At 44.5% G+C, this 15,044-nt stretch overlaps 1 protein-coding gene across 1 annotated transcript in view; it reads right to left on the reverse strand.

Annotated features, from left to right (window-relative positions):
• The window catches only part of LOC144948874 (sucrase-isomaltase, intestinal-like), a 329,860-nt gene that overhangs the window by 139,826 nt on the left and 174,990 nt on the right, over positions 1 to 15,044 (reverse strand). The window contains exons 13-14 of the mRNA XM_078878575.1: positions 11,492 to 11,576; positions 712 to 829 (exon numbers count right to left, since the gene is read on the reverse strand). Coding sequence (XP_078734701.1) covers positions 712 to 829; positions 11,492 to 11,576 — 203 coding nt within the window. The remainder of the gene's footprint in view (positions 1 to 711; positions 830 to 11,491; positions 11,577 to 15,044) is intronic.

Raw genomic sequence — 15,044 nt, forward strand, 5'->3', positions numbered from 1 at the left:
GGGACGCAAGCGTAGGATTGATCACCCTGTCGCTGGCCGCCTTTGGGGAGGGTGTATAGTATGAAAGGCCGAAACACCCTAGGAACCAAAGGTTCACTACTGACGATGCGCTCCCCAAATTTCACCAGGCTGACTGTTCATGAACTCTTGGAAGTGCTTGCACAAAGGATAGTAACATATCATCCTGTGTTCTTTGGAATCTAAATCAAGTGGCGTTCATGAGCAAGTGATGCAACTTCTACATTACCATGGCAGGATCCAGTCTCTAATACAATCACTGTTCAGATAGCACACATATCTTATTACCATTATTAGTTGTTCCTTACCCTCATTATATACTGAATGTGCTATTGGAATCATGTCACGAGGTGATTTCTGGTCCATCACTCGGCAGTAAAAGCGACATTTTCGATTCTCAGAAGTTTAAATTTAACCAAATTAGGTGCATAATTACACTTAATGTGACGTTTTGATGCAGCCAATGGTGACTGGACTGAGAAGAGCAACGCACTGTGCTTGAAAATTAGTTGAATCACCATTGGGGTGCGGACCGTAGCCAACCGCGCTAAACTGACCAGTTCTAAAGACGTGCGTTTTTTGCGTGGTGCCAGACCAGAAGCTCCGTCCCCCGAACAGACTTCATCGCGATACGCATTCCCCGGTCGTGGCGAATCAGCCGACATGCGTTGCGTTCGGGCGCGTTGCACTTACTGGTGTGTGGCGACGGACATGTAGTGTCCGTACAGGCTGTGGACGTCATAGTGTCTCCCCAGCGTGTGTACGGCATCCATGCAGAGCGTCTTCGAATACAAGAGTCCGTCAAGAATGCCTTAAAAAAAACAAACACAAGCGCGTGCAAAGGACACGCCATCAGCACACAAGCCACACATGTACAATAATTGCACCCTAAGGGGTCGGCTCGCATTGCAATTGCTCACGTAAGTGGGGGTGTCTTCCAGCCAGAACGTTGCACTCTCTCTCTCTCTCTCCCTTTTTTTTCTCAAACAAAATAATTGAAGCCCACAGGGCAGAGCGAGCAACACTTTGCAAAAATTAACTGCTTCCTGCGCTGTGTGGCGGCAAAAGGTCACGGCAATCCTGTTTCCGATCATTTAACTTTATTTTTTGCACGGGATCATTTACCCTTGGTTCATCTCTCCAGCGGAGATGGGACACGTAGCTCAACAAAGGAGATTCTCCTCGGAGCTCCTCATTATATTCCATAGATCATCCATGGATGATCTACCGGTCGCCGCTTTCCACACACTCACAAACTAAATCTCGGCACGCTTAACACCTGCCGATGATAAGTCTTCTTTATAACGCCGCAAGATAAAGGAAACATACATCTCTACGTTTAATCAAAGCTGTGTTTAACCTTTTCAAATCCAAGCCACCTTTGACTGGGACAGATGGCAAAGGAGTTCTATTAATGGATGCCAGTGTGTCATAGACATGGTTTTGGCTGGGAAACGCAAGAGTAAGGGCGCAAAGAACATTTTCCTGGGCTAAATTCCCGGTCTGTTATCAAACCCATCATCCTGTCTCTGCCAGCTGGGCCGGGCACGTGCAAGCAGTCTGATCATATGAATCACGTGTTGGCCACAAGTAGAACACTCGCAAGTTGGCTGGGCCAAAAATGCCACGTGATGGGGTTTGTTTTCACATTTTATTTAAAAACATATTTCTCAAACGTAACAACGATGGAAGTTTTGTCCGTTGACTAATAAGGTAGTAGTGGTTTGAAAAGCCTTCATTATCACCATCATCCGTATGGCCCAGGGATGATTTACTGCTGAGTGAAGGCCTGCCCATGGTATCACCATACTCATCCCATAATTACTTTAGTGTTAAATAAACACTGCCTAGTAAGTAACCATAGGTAGGGAAAGGAAACCGTGGTTAAATCGCCCTCCAGACAGACTGGCCCCACCATGGAAATGTGGATTAACTCTAACTGGCTCAGGGCCACAGATAAATATGAGCACAGCTCGTCGATGGGACGAGGAGGAGGAGGGGGGGGTGAAGGGGGAACACACATTGACATTTCTGGGTCCCCCGTCGACAGCTGCAATATCTATTAACAGTTTTGACTCGATCGCACACATTCACTCTGCGTGCCTGGATGAACAATCGTCACTGGGGGCATCAGCGACCCCTGATTGTTAATCCTACTCCCAATGCCTTGGAGGAGCCTTTCCATCTGACATTAGGGTTGCTGCGCAGACGTAAGTATCCCGGCAACAAACTGGCAGGCCGGGTGAGACGGCAGACATTAACAGGAACGGTATTGAGCAGGGATTGTTGTTGGCTTTTTTTTTTATATACCTGCCCTCCTTACAATTTCAATCACAGCCGAGTGACTCGCGTGCAAAAAAACGAGGCTGTAGTTACACAAACACGGGGGTGGTGGGCGGGGGGGGGCGAGCACACGGGCGTACGGCAGAGCCGGCACAATCGAAAGGCGAAACCGAGAACATTAATCAATAGGGAGCAAGAGGGAATGCCGTCCATGTGCAAACAAAACACTCCCTAATGCCCGTCCCCGCGAGATGCAAGGTGAAATTTAACTCTTTGCTGTGTGGACACTTGAAGCCCACGTGTTTCTCCGGTAGGCAAACGCACGAGGACAGCGCAGCACGGCCTGACCGCTCGTGCCCAGCGCGGTGTCTGTGCGTGGCATCGACTGTCGCTTTCTGCCGACGTTCACGAATTTGACCGGTGGTGAGATGTTAACTATCTCGCCTGGTATAGAGGAGATCGTGGGTTATATCTCGACCATCGTGTCTGCGACGGTCCCACCTGATGACAGAGACTTGTGTTGCCTCCGAAACGTCGTGATTTATTATTTTATTTATATTATTTTTATTATTATTTATTTTTACCTACGTGACTTTACCGAAAATATATAACAGTATGAATCCTTGCAGTCACGAAAGCTTCAAATCTAGAATGTATACTTGGAGTTTGCATGTTTTTCTCCACATTGTCGGGTGGATTTTTATCTCCGGGTCCTCCTTTTTAAATCCTTTATATTAAGTTCGCTTGCTTGCTTGCGTGCGTGCGTGCGTGCTTGCTTGCTTGCTTGCGTGCTTGCTTGCTTGCTTACGACCGTGCAAATCTTTCGGTCGTTTTTTAACCCACTTCCCGTGATCCAATCGAGCTGACATTTTCCACACAGACTCGTTGTGCCAGACAATTAATGTTCGTGAAAAAAAATTCCCAAAATTTTACACTTTTTAGGCAAAAAAAAATCATTTTACATATATTCAAATAGAACTCATTCATGGCTTTGGCTGTACGTCACAGTGTAAGAGCCCAGAGCGTAACCCCTCCACAGGCCGTGGCGGAGTAGCGCAGTTGGTAGCGCCCTCGCTTCCCATGCCAAAGGTCGCGGGATCGATCCCCGCGTCCTCCACAGGCGAATATATTTTTAAATCCTTTATATTAAGTTCGCTTGCTTGCTTAGGACCGTGCAAATCTTTCGCTCGTTTTTTAACCCACTTCCCGTGATCCAATCGAGCTGACATTTTCCACACAGACTCGTTGTGTGTGACAATTAATTTTCGTGAAAAAAAAAATTCCCAAATTTACACTGTTTAGGGAAAACAAATTAAATATTTAATTATCAATTGCTTAATGGTGGCAGACAATCATCTGACCCATAGGTGGCAGCCATCTCAAGCCAGAGGACGAGAGGACTCTAGCCGCCACGCATATAAAGGATTTATAGTGAAAAACTTTGTTTTTACAGGTTTACTTGTTAAATCCATTATATTAAGTTCAATTGCGCGCTTGCTTGCTTACGACCGTGCAAATCTTTCGGTCGTTTTTTAACCCACTTCCCCGTGATCCAATCGAGCTGACATTTTCCACACAGACTCGTTGTGCGTGACAATTAATGTTCGTGAAAATTTTTTTCCAAAATGTAACACTTTTTAGGACAAAAATATTATATTTAATTACCAATTGCTTAATGCTGCCATGCAATCATCTGACCCATAGGTGGCAGCCATCTCAAGCCAGAGGACGAGAGGACTCTAGCCGCCACGCATATAAAGGATTTATAGTGAAAAACTTTGTTTTTACGGGTTATACTTGTTTCCCCTCCACATTTATAAACGTGCGTTTAGAGTATTTGTCTGCTCTACATTTCCAGCTGATAAGCCACTTCGTTGAGCTATTCTTTTTGTTAAGGTCGCTTCTTAAAAATAACTATATCGCTCAGTGGGCCTTACCTGGTAAAATAAAAAAAATAGTTTACTTTTAGTATGCTTTAGCTTGCGTCGATTCTCTCACTTCTAAAATGCAGTGAAGTATTTCCTCATGTTTAAGTAGTTTGAGCTTAAACTTGATATGGAGCTGTCGTGACTTCAGGAATTACTCTTTGGTTATTTCGGTAAAGTCACGTAAAAAGAGAAAATAATACATTAAATAATAGCATACGACGTTTCGATTGCAACACAAGCAATCATCATCAATCTACATGACTTTACCGAAAGAACCAAAGAGTAGTTTGAGTTTACTTCTTTGTTCAGTATCTTGTTCGGTTTGTCCAGTCTAACTGTCATTGTATTCATATTATTAACCCAAAGATACATTTTAGAAAGGAAAACGTCTACATTTGTACAAATCAACTTGCATTGTTAATACTATTATTTCGCTAGTTTACTCAGGAAAGCCTGAATCTCAATTCTCTTTTGCAAGGGGGTGCTGCCAAGTTTTTGCAGGCGGGAGGCGATGTTACGGTGCGTAATCCAAAATGAGAAATTGAAAGCATTTTTTCGGCATTGGATGTTTGCCCAATATTTGCTCACACTTTGTGTGTTTCTTTTAGGGGTCGTCCATAAATGACGTCACGCGTCACATGGCATCACAAGAAGTCAGACACCCCCTCAAATATGACGTCACAAAGCTCTGTCCCCTCCCCACCATAAAAATAAAACATGCTTCAAATCGCTTTAAACTATTGTCATTGTAGTCCGTATTTAATGTGGCGCTGCACTCTGATGTTGTAGGAGAAAACATTTATCAAAAAGTATATTTAATTAAGTAGAACGTGTTATCTATATTTATTTAAAGTTGCGCATTTTGACGTGACGTCATATTTATCAAACCCCTCCCCCCCCCTTGTCACACATCGTCACAAATGTCTGACCCCCCCCCCCCCCAGCTGCGTGACGTCAGTTATGGACGGCCCCTTAGGTCTGGAAGGAAACCAGAGGATGAAACCAATGCAGAGCATGGGGAGGACATATACTCCACAGGCAACCACGTGCCATCCTGCTACTCGCACGTGTTGTTATCATTATTAATCGAGTTAAAATGCTACATTACCGAGATTCACTTCGCCCCCTTTCTAATTTCCAGAGAGGAAGGTTTCGTCAAAAGTGTGTAGTCGTTAAAATGTACACCCGCGTACAGCAGCAGTGTGTAGTCGTAACAATGTACACCCGCGTACAGAGGAAGTGACACTCACGAGTTCCGCACGGTCGGATTCAAGAAATCATTCCTGCACTGCCACATTCTGGCCACGTAACAACCCAAGCCTACAACGCTTGGTTATTCCCAGACAGTCGCCGATCTCAGCACAAAAAAAGAAACAGGGCAGGATTAAGGTTCATTCTAGATTTGAAGTTTTCGTGACTGCAAGGATCCATACTCTTTGGTTCTTTCGGTAAAGAGTCCGGATTAAGGTTCTTGTAGGCCCTCATGCACTTCTGTTTTGGAGGCCTTCAGTGATAACTTGCTACAGTTGCTACTGCTGCCCCATGTCACTACTGCCGCTGTCACTCCGCTTGTTTCACGCGGCAGTTCGTCCAGCCGCTGGACAGACGTCGTTACCGCTGATACGTTAATTGTTTAGTCTGTGCCCTAATTCGATGGGAGCGTGCGCTGTGTGCAGCAGAAAAGCAAATTGAATTTGATATTAATTGAGAAAAAAACAAGGTAAGCCTAAAAATATGAAAAGATGATATTTGGTTTGATTTTTTTAATCACAAAAACAAAACATGATAATTTTGTTTTCGTAGGCCCTTTAGTTTTTGTAGGCCCTAGGCACAGTGCCAACAGTGCCTCTTGGATCATGAGCCTTTTGCCAGTCCAAGGACGGGCATATTGCATCCATTAGTGTGCATTTTGTAAGGCCGCGGTGACGCAGACTTATTTCATTTAAAGGTTTTATCCCTTACTCTTTGGTTCTTTCGGTAAAGTCACGTAGGTAGACAAAACGTTTTAATCGCAACGCAAGCAACAGTCTTCACCAAGCGACCGTCAAAGCAAGCAACCGTCTTCACCTGAAGGTGAGAAGACGGTCACTTGTGTTGCGATCGAAACGTCGCGATCTATTAGTTTGTCTACCTACGTGACTTTACCGAAAGAACAGAATAGTATGGATTCCTGCAGTCACGAAAGCTTCAAATTAATATTCTAATCCCTTGTTCATCATGACGTCCTTTTTACTCTGATGTCTCAATAGCGTTATGGAGATCGCGTGACGTGAGGGTTCTGCCTTTGTAGTGAGGGTTGTAAGTTTGCGCCGAGGAGGAGGGAGGAGGCGCCTCGCCCCCCATGTGGAGTGACGTCACCCGCTCATTATTATTAATGAGGGGGGGGTCAATGTGAAGGACGTCACCTGTTCATGAGTATTAATTTGGGGGGCTGGTCGACGTAGAGTGATGTCACGTGCGGGACACACAGACATTCTTGGCTCATTATATCAGTAAATACCGCCCTGACAAGGGCTCAAACCTGATGATTAGCTTGCGAGACCGACCGGATGAAGTCTGGGCCACGCGTCATTTGCTTTTATAAAGCGGGCGCTCATTACTCCCACTTACATGCCACCTATTTTACTCATACGAACAATTCATTGCGCACTGAAGACCATTTCCGCGGCAACACGAAGCACTTGCCTTTGATTTTGTGCGTCGTGACAAGGAACCGCGCGTGTACAGAGAGCGTTGTTTATAGCATAGCGCTCCGCAGCCAGCATCCCACCCGAGTGCACTTAAACGTGCACTGACTCGCACAGCTACACGGTCACTCACACCTGGCGCATTGCATCGATATAAACAGCCGAGCCAGCGGCCAATTTGGTGACATTGAGCGGAAAAGGGTCAGGGGGTCAGAGCAGCAGCATGGGGTCAGCAAAACGGGGGGCAGAACTGCTCCTGAGAATCCAACCGCTCACATTTGCTGACCTCAAATAATGGACTCCACGCACGGTTCACATTGTTTAGGAGAATGCAATATAGAGCTCAGGATTAGGAACTCTTTTTCGAACGTCAGGGCCGATTGCCCCGGCTCGTAACAAATGAGGTATTGAGTGCCATTGCCATGGGCAGAGCAGAGCGCAGGCCCTGTTTGCCCGCGCGCTCTTACACGGCAAATGGTATGTGTGGGGGGGTGGGGTGGGGGAGCACTCTACCCCCTCCTCCCTCCCATCTCTGGGTCCACCGGTCCACACACTGGGAAAATAACAAGAGATGGCAATCAATGACTGCGTGCGCCGTGGCCACAACAGGCATTTTGCACGAACAAGGCCGGCCTGAATGTAATATTGTCATCATCTCCCACAATTGCTTGGCTCTGCGGGTGACTACATACGTAGACGCGTGCGCATACGCACCACACAAGTGCACCTGCGCGCTCAAACATGGACATTAATGCATGTGCTCCAAAGACAAACACAAAGATTCCCCCACCCCTCCTTGTATCCTTACAAATTGTTGGGGCAGGTGCTGTTAGTGTGAGCACTTTCTGGACAGTAGGCTACTATGCCCGGTCGTCTTTGTCTCCCCAGTGTTGATTTTACACACCGTAAACAGGTACAGCGCTCATTTAAGGCTGGGTCGACCTAGCGGAGGTTCAGATATGCGCACGTGTAGCCGTAGGTGGGAATCGAACTGGGGTCTACAAGTTCAGAGCGCACTACTGCTCCACACAAAGACATGTACACACACGTATGCACACACTCTTGAATAAAGATGCACGTACATGCACAAATAATAATTTGCACATAGACGCATGCACACACATTCACCAACAAATACAAGCAGTGTTTTTTTAAGTATGTTCTGGTGGCATTGTAGGGGTCAAATATTTAATGTCCTATAAAGTATATACAGTATACGTGAGCAGGAATTTGCTCCATACAGGCAATTTCATATCAACTTTCAATGATCGGGCAAAACAAGAGGCATTTTATTTCAGCGCTCGTTCAATGAAACTGATAACATGAATGAACCCCTGATGCACTGAAAATGTCTCTCTTAACAGCTGATTACTTCCAAATACGTATAGATTGTATCTCGAGGTAGGGTATAGCTATGTTGTATGCTGGAGGCAGGCTTAACCCACATTCGAATGGGTTTAGCAGCACTCCACGGGCGGCAAACTACGTGGTTTACTTAATGATACCAATCATTTATTTTACCCTGCAATATGAATGATCATTCGGCCTCTGAGCTAGATTTTTAGAAATGTATACTTTTTTCAGGTGTAAGCCTATGGACTCGACTATGTGTCAAACTTAAGCTCTCTCGCTCTTCTAAACGTCATTAGAATTTACATTCTTAAATTATTCACAATCGTCTTGATGCATTCGATAGGACTAGTTGCCCTGTGGCTGCATTTGCGGCACTAAAAAGCTATGCTGCTTGCCGAACATATTTGATCACTGTATATGCTTTGGCCTTAAATTAAAAGGGAAGTTATTACATTCAGGCCCTGTGCCTTGCATTTTAGGCCCTGGGCCATGCATTTTAGGTCCTGGGCCTTGCATTTTAGGCCCTGGGCCATGCATTCTTGGCCCTGGGCTATGCATTTTAGGGCCTGCACCTCTTTTCCTTAAAGGCCCCACCACTCCCTTACTCATTAGGCCCCACTCCCTCCTGATGTAGGCTCCACCCCTCCTCTTTCCGTTCTGCAGCAGTTTCCTTTTTTGAGGATCCGTCCCCTTCTTCTTGAGGCTACACCTCTTCCTGTTTAGGCCCGGGTCCCCTTCCCCCCCAGACAGAGGGGTTGGGCTTCTTTGGGTTGCTGAAGTGGTGGGGGCATGCAAAATCAGCATTCGTAGTCTTCTTCTTCTTCTTTCGTATGGATTAATAGTAGCAGATTAAAGATGCAATTTTAGATTGCATCTTTTATCCACTCAATTGTCTGTTCAAAAAGAGCGTGGATCTCGTCCAGACAGCGGTCGATGGTTTGGGATTCGTGGCCGCGCTCGAAGGCCGCTGAATCTTTGGTGCGCCATTTGTGCATCAGGTGGCCGCATTGGCCATGCCCGGTCCTGATTCCAGATTCGGTTGATGGAAGACCATTAGCGGCATGGAAGGTTGAAACCGGGAGGATCTATGGTAGGGTCCTGTATGAGATGTTGATTTTTGACGTCGGCCGCAGTCTTCGTAGCGGTAGCGGTGGGGGTAGTTGGCTGGAAAATTTCAAGACGACAACCAAAATCCCCCTTTTAGAGCGGCAATATAACGGAAGATTGCAGCCTGCTTCAGAAATACACCGTCAGCCAATTTGAGTGATGGTTGGCCACTCTTGCGTACAGATGCTAGAAATTATACATTCTTGTGATTGGGACAAGCCCCTTCATGACTCGCTGCGAACCGGGTATATAGGAGGATATATGAAAAGGCATCTTAAAAAAACTAGAAACTGTAATCGGCAGTCCGCTTTCATCGATTTCTTCGACAAATACAACTTTTTGGCCGTTTTGAAAGAATTCCATCCTTCCAAAGCCCCTGGCTGCTGAGTGCATGGTCAGCTCATGCTGAAATTATTTGAAGGGCAAAAGCCCACGCGAGTATGAAGTGTCTTCCGTGATTACAGGCAATGTGCACTGACTGTGACACGCGGGGGGAACGAGCGACAATTTATTGAAAGAGCACGGTTTGCGGCCGGTTTCCATATCTCCGTTCAAAGCTTGCGATGCTTGCCATTGATGCCAGCTTCAATGGCTGCTGCAAGCGGGCGTCGTTATACAGCGTCTTTGAATTAGGGTTGATGGATCACGCAAGAGATGGAGCCGATTGTGTCTGTGAGCTCAGCTATAGGGCAATAAGGTTGCGGTTGTGGGTAGTACACCAAGTGGGTCGATGACCTTACCTGTCCCAAATGTTATAGCTCTTCAGTCACACGCACAACATTCACCAAATTTGCCTCCTGAAAACTAATATTGAGACTTGGTTATTATTGCATCGGTAAAATAATAATCATAAAAAATTACATGAGCGTGTTCGTCTTTGCTGCACCATTAAAACAGATTAAGAGTGGTACACCTTTACGTATACCGAGGGCAGTTTTAGAAAGATAACAGCAAGTGTTACCTCTGTTGACTGCCACTTGTGTAAGTGCCTGGCGAAAATGCATTTAGTATCTGTTCAAGCTGCTGAATCCAACAAAGACAATGATCTGCGATGTTTTAAACATCTAAGTGAAAAGAGGGAAAACTTGTTTAGATGTGAGACATTGCAAGAGCAGATGAGAGCTGATGTAGCATCTGAAACAACACGTTTTCCTTCAGCCAAGGCATTGTTGCAGTCAATTTGTGTTCATGTTTTACCAACAAAGTCTGGATCATCCTCTGAATGAAGCCACCTTTCTCTGCACCCCTCTCAACCTCCTTCTCAATCTCTTGTTCAATTGCTCTCGCCGCTTCAGTGCACTTTGCCTCCCCCTTTCTGCATTTCATCGTAAAGCTTTCCACTCGCTCGTTTTCCATATTATGGTAAATTGGCGGGAAAAAAAAACATCACGTATATTTGCTTATTTTCCCAGAAGCAGCACTCACACTCAGCACTTAAATTAGTAAGGCACTTCTTCCCATTAAGTTTATTTATCATTGCCAATGTGAAACCAACACACGCACACATATATAAAGTGCCTACACTTTAGTGACGGACAGGTTCAAACACGAATTGCCAGTGGTCGTGCGTATGGTAAAGATGCAGCCCAGCTATTACTCATGCCTCTGCCGGCAGATGGGCTTCCAGTAAAGAGCTTGAGAGAGCTCTTCTACAGGGTGTCATCCACTGGCAAAAATGTTTTGAATAGATGGGAGTGCCCACTCTTTACCCCACCACACATGACCCACTAATCAACTAATTGGTGGGCTTATCATACTACTGGGTAGACAGAGACAGAGTGGGATTTAAGTAGCTTGCACCATTGTTAGGAGATGGAAATGAAGTGGCGACCGATAGTAGCAATATATGATAAATAAGTAAATGATTGCTTGATGGCCAGTCGTGACTGGAACAAACCGGTAAGAGTCCATCAACACATGTGAGATGCAGGGGTTAAGTTGGCTTCCAGCTGGGATTTAAACTTACGATATTGCGATCACGAGTCAAGCTTGTTTTTCCAAGCGTGGCTTATGCGGGATAGAATGGAGAATTATATTGAGCACATGCACGTTTGCCATCATTTGCTTGTGTTGTGGTTGTTACAATGGACGGAGTGAATGGTGTGGTTTACAAACTTGGAACATATGCCGGGCGGTTCCACTTGTTATCCTCGCAGCCTTTAACCGAGCCCTGAACGAAGTTGGACACCTCGTTCATGTCCTGAAGGAGAGCACAAGGCGGCGGACAATCAGATGTACCCACAATGTAACGACCGCGACACTTGGATATGTATTGTGTGTATGGTGTGGAGATGGAGCGGCAGAATCATCTCCTACAAAGGTGCCAGGTGGATTGATGGATCGCAGGAATGTGAGATATGGTGAGGCCTTGGAGAGGCCTTCGTCCAGCAGTGGATTGACCACGGCTGATGATTTGGCATTCTCTGCAGATTGTAATGTTCAATTCTGTTACACGTTTTTGAATTGTGTTTTACAATATACTATATAATTACTACTTCGTACAGTTACAGAACAGTTTATAAAGTGTCAGAGTAGATTACACTCTTAAAAAAATATGGCCATGTCATACCAGTCAACCCCTTATCAGTGTCCTACCTTATTACGGACCAATTCAGACCTTATTGGTCACCCCGTGCCCTTATAAATCTCAACGTTCATCCTACAAAGTCCCATCACAAGAGAAAAACATAAATAAATACACTTTTTTTGCCTGTATTGAAACGGCTGTACGCCGTATGGACCTGACAACTAAATTTCCCTGTACAAAAATACGGGTAAACTGTATGGGTTGACAGATATGCCATGTTTCTGAATGCAGCCCCAAGTTATATTGCGACAGCCATTGCATGATTATCACATTTTAGATTGTAATAAGCAGACAGTCATTATGTTTTCTACACAGTCGAGCATATGATTAATTAGCAGAAATTAGGTATTACAGTATAACAAGATGCGTACGTATAAAGAATTGTGTAAAAGGATAGCTTGTCAATTCGCACACTTGCCAATAAGCCTGTTCGTGTATAGTCAATGGATTAATTGCTGCTATAGTGACACAATTAAAGAGAAGGCATTCTTATTATAAACTCTTATTCTTATTATAACCATTGCACACGTAGGCTAACATACATGCAACAATTTAACCATTCCGTGCTATTATACATTTTAATTATTAATCATTATTAAAAATCTTCTTCTTTCGAATGGCTGCTGATGCAGATGCAGAGCAGCAACTACAATTTCATGTTCAGGTGATCAAGCCCAGATAACTGCGTCAGGAGCAGTGGAGTAGTGTATCGTACTAATGGGGGTTTTCCCCTTTTATCTGGCAACAAAACTGACACCTTTTGCAAGGAATCATGTTTACATTAACCACAATACTTGCAGTCAAAATGCAAACAAAATGATCAGAGTATTGTTTTTTGTTTGCATTTTGACTGCAAGTATTGTGGTTAATGTAAACAAAATGATCAGAGTATTGTTTTTGTTTGCATTTTGACTGCAAGCATTGTGGTTAATGTAAACATGATTCCTTGCAAAAGGTGTCAGTTTTGTTGCCTGATTAAAGGAGAAAAACCCTATTAGTATATTGTGGTACTGGCAAAGGAGGCCTCATGATGTAGATGCTTACCCAGAGCTCTCATTTCTCTGATAGTGCATTGTCTTTGAACTGTGCACCTTTTGGCGTCATCTGGTCGAACACCATATGAGACTAGGCTCTAAGAAAAGCTGTCTCTGGTGTGGACCAATGAGTTTCAAGGACAATGCATATATTATCAGAGTATTGTTTTTTGTTTGCATTTTTACTGCAAGTATTGTGGTTAATGTAAACACGATTCCTTGCAAAAGGTATCAGTTTTGTTGCCAGAAAAAAGGGGAAAAACCCTATTAGTATATTTTGGTATTGGCAAAGGAGGCCTCATGATGATCGTGTATCGTAGTGATATCTCCTTCGTGTTTGTGGATCGGGCGTTGGGTTGTTAAACATTGTAGGTCTATTCTGGATGACCACAGTCGCACACTGGATAGTTTTATTTATTTATTTTCCATTTGTGCATCTGCCATGAATGATTAAAATGATAATCACTGTCGTTTCTTGAGATAGGTTCAGCAAGAACAATATAGAATGTCGTGGCAGACACAGGGGTTAGGATAGTGATAGATGTGTGAGTGTGTGGCTTTCGTCTTATGTCGCCTAATGCTGCAAAAATGTGAGCCAAACGCTGTTAAAATGAAGACATTTCTCCCGTGGATTTCCACAAACCCCTTTGAGAAGGACAGAAATCTCTGCACACCTCCCCCGCCGCTCACTCCTAATCCCGATTCGCATTGCATTTGCCAGCCCAGGGCACTGTTTGGGTCAATGTCTGTTTAACCTTTTCTCTGTGCTCATGCACAAAATGCGGCCCACAAGCTGAATCGCAGCTGGAATCGAAAACAATGGTAGCATCGTCTCTTGCTTCAAAAACATACATTCTGAAGCGGAAGATTTGTGCTGGATACAGTCACATTTGCGAATGAGATTTGTAACGTTGATCATTCCCCGTGTATCGATAGTTCAATGTTGATGTGCTGTTTTATTGAGGGACTACCGTACTGCTGTACGGAGATATCTTGGTGTGGTCTGGGACTGTGTTATTGTTGTTTTTGCTGCCTTGCCCAATTTTTATGAATCGGACTTATATAATGTATGTAACGTATTTCTATTTAGTGACTTGCTTACTATTTTCAAAATTTTGCACTCCCATCGTTGTTTTTGTATTGTTTGCTGTTGTAACTCGCGGACCCGCCCATACTGGACATCAGTGAAAAAAGAGCTTAATAAGCTCATCGGATTCCTCCGTTCGAAATAAAGATCCGGATCTTTTTGGATGAAATCAGTTCGGTGTGAAGCTTCTGGGTGGATTTCTGCATTGTGAGGTTGTGAGAGTTGGTGGTTGCTTGAGGAGGGTTGGGTAGAGACTGTGGCTGATCATTGTGAGAGGTCTCTTAGTGGCTGCACTTGGCAATGGATGTACACGTTGGAGAAGCAGAGTTATGTGTTCATATATAATGAAAGTCTTCAATTAAACTATAAACTATTGAAACTTTTTTTTTACCAGGTAAGGCCCACTGAGCTATATCGCTCTTTTTCTGACCTGGCCACAAATGATAGTGGCTCATCATGTGGAAATGTATTGTAGCCAAATACTCTAATATTACTACTGTCTGCATGTTTGCAGTTGAGCTGGATAGCTCTCTGATGTATTTTTGGGTAGAATTTTTTCCCAAAACGTAATACATTTCCTGAAGAAGCTTCCAGCATGTGAAACTAAATGTTGGACATAATGCAATACACTTCCCAATGCAACTCGCAAGCACATCGCATAATGCTGTTCCGTCTCCACATATCCATAAGTCCATTTGGCCTATTGGCTTTTCCAGACCAATATTACCCATCAGCATTTGCTTAAGTAAACAAAACCCTGGACCGGTTTCCACCTTCTGGGTCTCATTAGGAGTGTAAGGTTTGTTCAATAAATGCTTAGAGGTCACACGGTGTCATTGGCAAGAGTACTCCCATCTAAATTAGGGGGACCGGTTCAGATAATCGTCACTGGTGTTGGCCGTGAGCGGGAATCAAACTCGGGTCGCTGGGTTCGTAGCGCAGCATGCTTACCGCCACACT

Source organism: Lampetra fluviatilis, chromosome 51 (genome assembly GCF_964198595.1).
Source record: "Lampetra fluviatilis chromosome 51, kcLamFluv1.1, whole genome shotgun sequence".
Taxonomy (NCBI): domain Eukaryota; kingdom Metazoa; phylum Chordata; class Hyperoartia; order Petromyzontiformes; family Petromyzontidae; genus Lampetra; species Lampetra fluviatilis.